This window comes from Corapipo altera, unplaced genomic scaffold (assembly GCF_003945725.1).
Source record: "Corapipo altera isolate COAL_440 unplaced genomic scaffold, ASM394572v1 59795, whole genome shotgun sequence".
NCBI lineage: Eukaryota > Metazoa > Chordata > Aves > Passeriformes > Pipridae > Corapipo > Corapipo altera.
The window spans coordinates 1-2,005 of NW_020886338.1; the positions used below are offsets into that span (position 1 = coordinate 1).

The 2,005-nt window shown below is 61.1% G+C and overlaps 1 protein-coding gene across 1 annotated transcript in view; it reads left to right on the top strand.

Moving 5' to 3' along the window:
* The first annotated feature begins 17 nt into the window (after positions 1–17).
* LOC113941148 (protein-tyrosine kinase 2-beta-like) overlaps positions 18–2,005 on the top strand; it is a 6,665-nt gene continuing 4,677 nt past the window's right edge. Inside the window, exons 1-2 of the mRNA XM_027632302.1 lie at positions 18–123; positions 1,311–1,376. Coding sequence (XP_027488103.1) covers positions 28–123; positions 1,311–1,376 — 162 coding nt within the window. The 5' untranslated portion in view covers positions 18–27. The remainder of the gene's footprint in view (positions 124–1,310; positions 1,377–2,005) is intronic.

A 2,005-nucleotide genomic window follows, 5' to 3' on the forward strand; every position in this document is an offset into this window, starting at 1 on the left:
CCCCCCCATCCCAGCGACATTTACCTGATGGAGAAGGAACTGGCCGAGGAGCAGGAGAGGAACCAGCGGCAGCGGCCTCCCAAAATCGTGGAGCCTCCGGCATTCCAGGAGCCGCCTCCCAAGGTGGGCACAGAGCGGCCCCACTCATCCCCTTCCCAGCTCCCTCAGATATTCCCGGTTCTCCAGCCCCTTCTGACCTCCCTGAGCCATTCCCAGTTCCCCAACCCCTTCCCAACTCCCTTAGCCATTCCCAGATTTCCAGTCCCTTCCCAGCTCCCTCAGCCATTCCTGGTTCTCCAGCCCCTTCCCAGCTCCCTCGGCCATTCCCAGTTTTCCAGCCCCTTCCCAGTTCCCTCATCATTCCCGGTTCTCCAGTCCCTTCCCAGCTCCCTCAGCCATTCCCGGATTTCCAGCCCCTTCCCAGATCCCTCAGCCATTCCCAGATTTCCAGCCCCTTCCCAGCTCCCTCAGCCATTCCCGGATTTCCAGCCCCTTCCCAACTCCCTCAGATATTCCAGGTTCTCCAGCCCCTTCCCAACTCCCTTATTCCCAGTTCTCCAGCCCCTTCCCAGCTCCCTCAGATATTCCCTGTTCTCCAGCCCCTTCTGACCTCCCTCAGCCATTCCAGGTTTTCCAGCCCCTTCCCAGCTCCCTCAGCCATTCACGGATTTCCGGCCCCTTCCCAACTCCCTCAGCCATTCCCTGTTTTCCAGCCCCTTCCCAGCTCCCTCAGATATTCCAGGTTCTCCAGCCCCTTCCCAGCTCCCTCAGCCATTCCCGGTTTTCCAGCCCCTTCCCAGCTCCCTCAGCCATTCCCAGACCCAGCCCCTTCCCATCTCCCTTATTCCCAGTTTTCCAGCCCCTTCCCAGCTCCCTCAGCCATTCCTGGTTCTCCAACTCCTTCCCACTTCCCTCAACCATTCCCGCTTCTCCAGCCCCTTCCCAGCTCCCTCAGCCATTCCCAGTTCTCCAGCCCCTTCCCAGCTCCCTTATTCCCTGTTCTCCAGCCCATTCCCAGCTCCCTCAGCCATTCCCGGATTTCCCACCCCTTCCCAACTCCCTCTCCCACTCCCGCTTCTCCAGCCCCTTCCCAGCTCCCTCAGCCATTCCCGGTTCTCCAGTCCCTTCCCGCTTCCCTCATCATTCCCAGTTTTCCAGCCCCTTCCTAACTCCCTCAACCATTCCCAGATTTCCAGCCCCTTCCCAGCTCCCTCAGCCATTCCAGGTTCTCCAACCCCTTCCCAGGGTGGGTGGGACACCGAGGTGGGAACATTCCCGCTGGAATTGTCATCCTCCCGCTCTTCCCACAGCCCAGCCGGCCCATGTACAAGCCACCGTCCCAGAACAACCTCCTGGCTCCCAATCTGCTATTCCAGGTGAGATCCCGCCGGGATCCGGCCGAGGCGGGGTGGTGGGAAGCTCCTCCCGGAGCTGGAGAACAGGGATCGGGGGGTTTGGTGGATCCAAGGGGACCCTTCCTGGCGGGACACGGCCCATCCCGAGCCTTGACCATCCCATGGAGCTGGGAGAGGGGATCAGGGAATCACAGGGATGGTTCAGGTTGGAAAATCCCTCTGGGATCACAGAATCCAACCATTCCCAGCACTGCCAAGGCCACCCCGGATCCGTGTCCCCAAGGGTCACATCCACAGGGATCTGAAATCCCTCCGGGAATGGCGACTCCAGCCCTGCCCTGGGAAGTTCATTCCAGTGCCTGACAGCCCTTTCCATGTGGGAATTGTTCCCAGTATCCCACCTGCCCCTCCCCTGGCCCAGCTGGAGGCCGTTCCCTCTCCTCCTGTCCCTCGTTCCCTGGGAATTGGGGAACCCCCCCCCCGGCTCCCCCCTCCTGTCAGGGAGTTGTGGGGCAGGAAAAGCTCCCTCCTGATCCCTCTTTTCTCCGGGATGAGCCCTCCCAGCTCCTTCAGATATTCCAGGTTCTCCAGCCCCTTCCCAGCTCCCTCAACCATTCCCTGTTCTCCAGCCCCTTCCCAGTTCCCTCAAC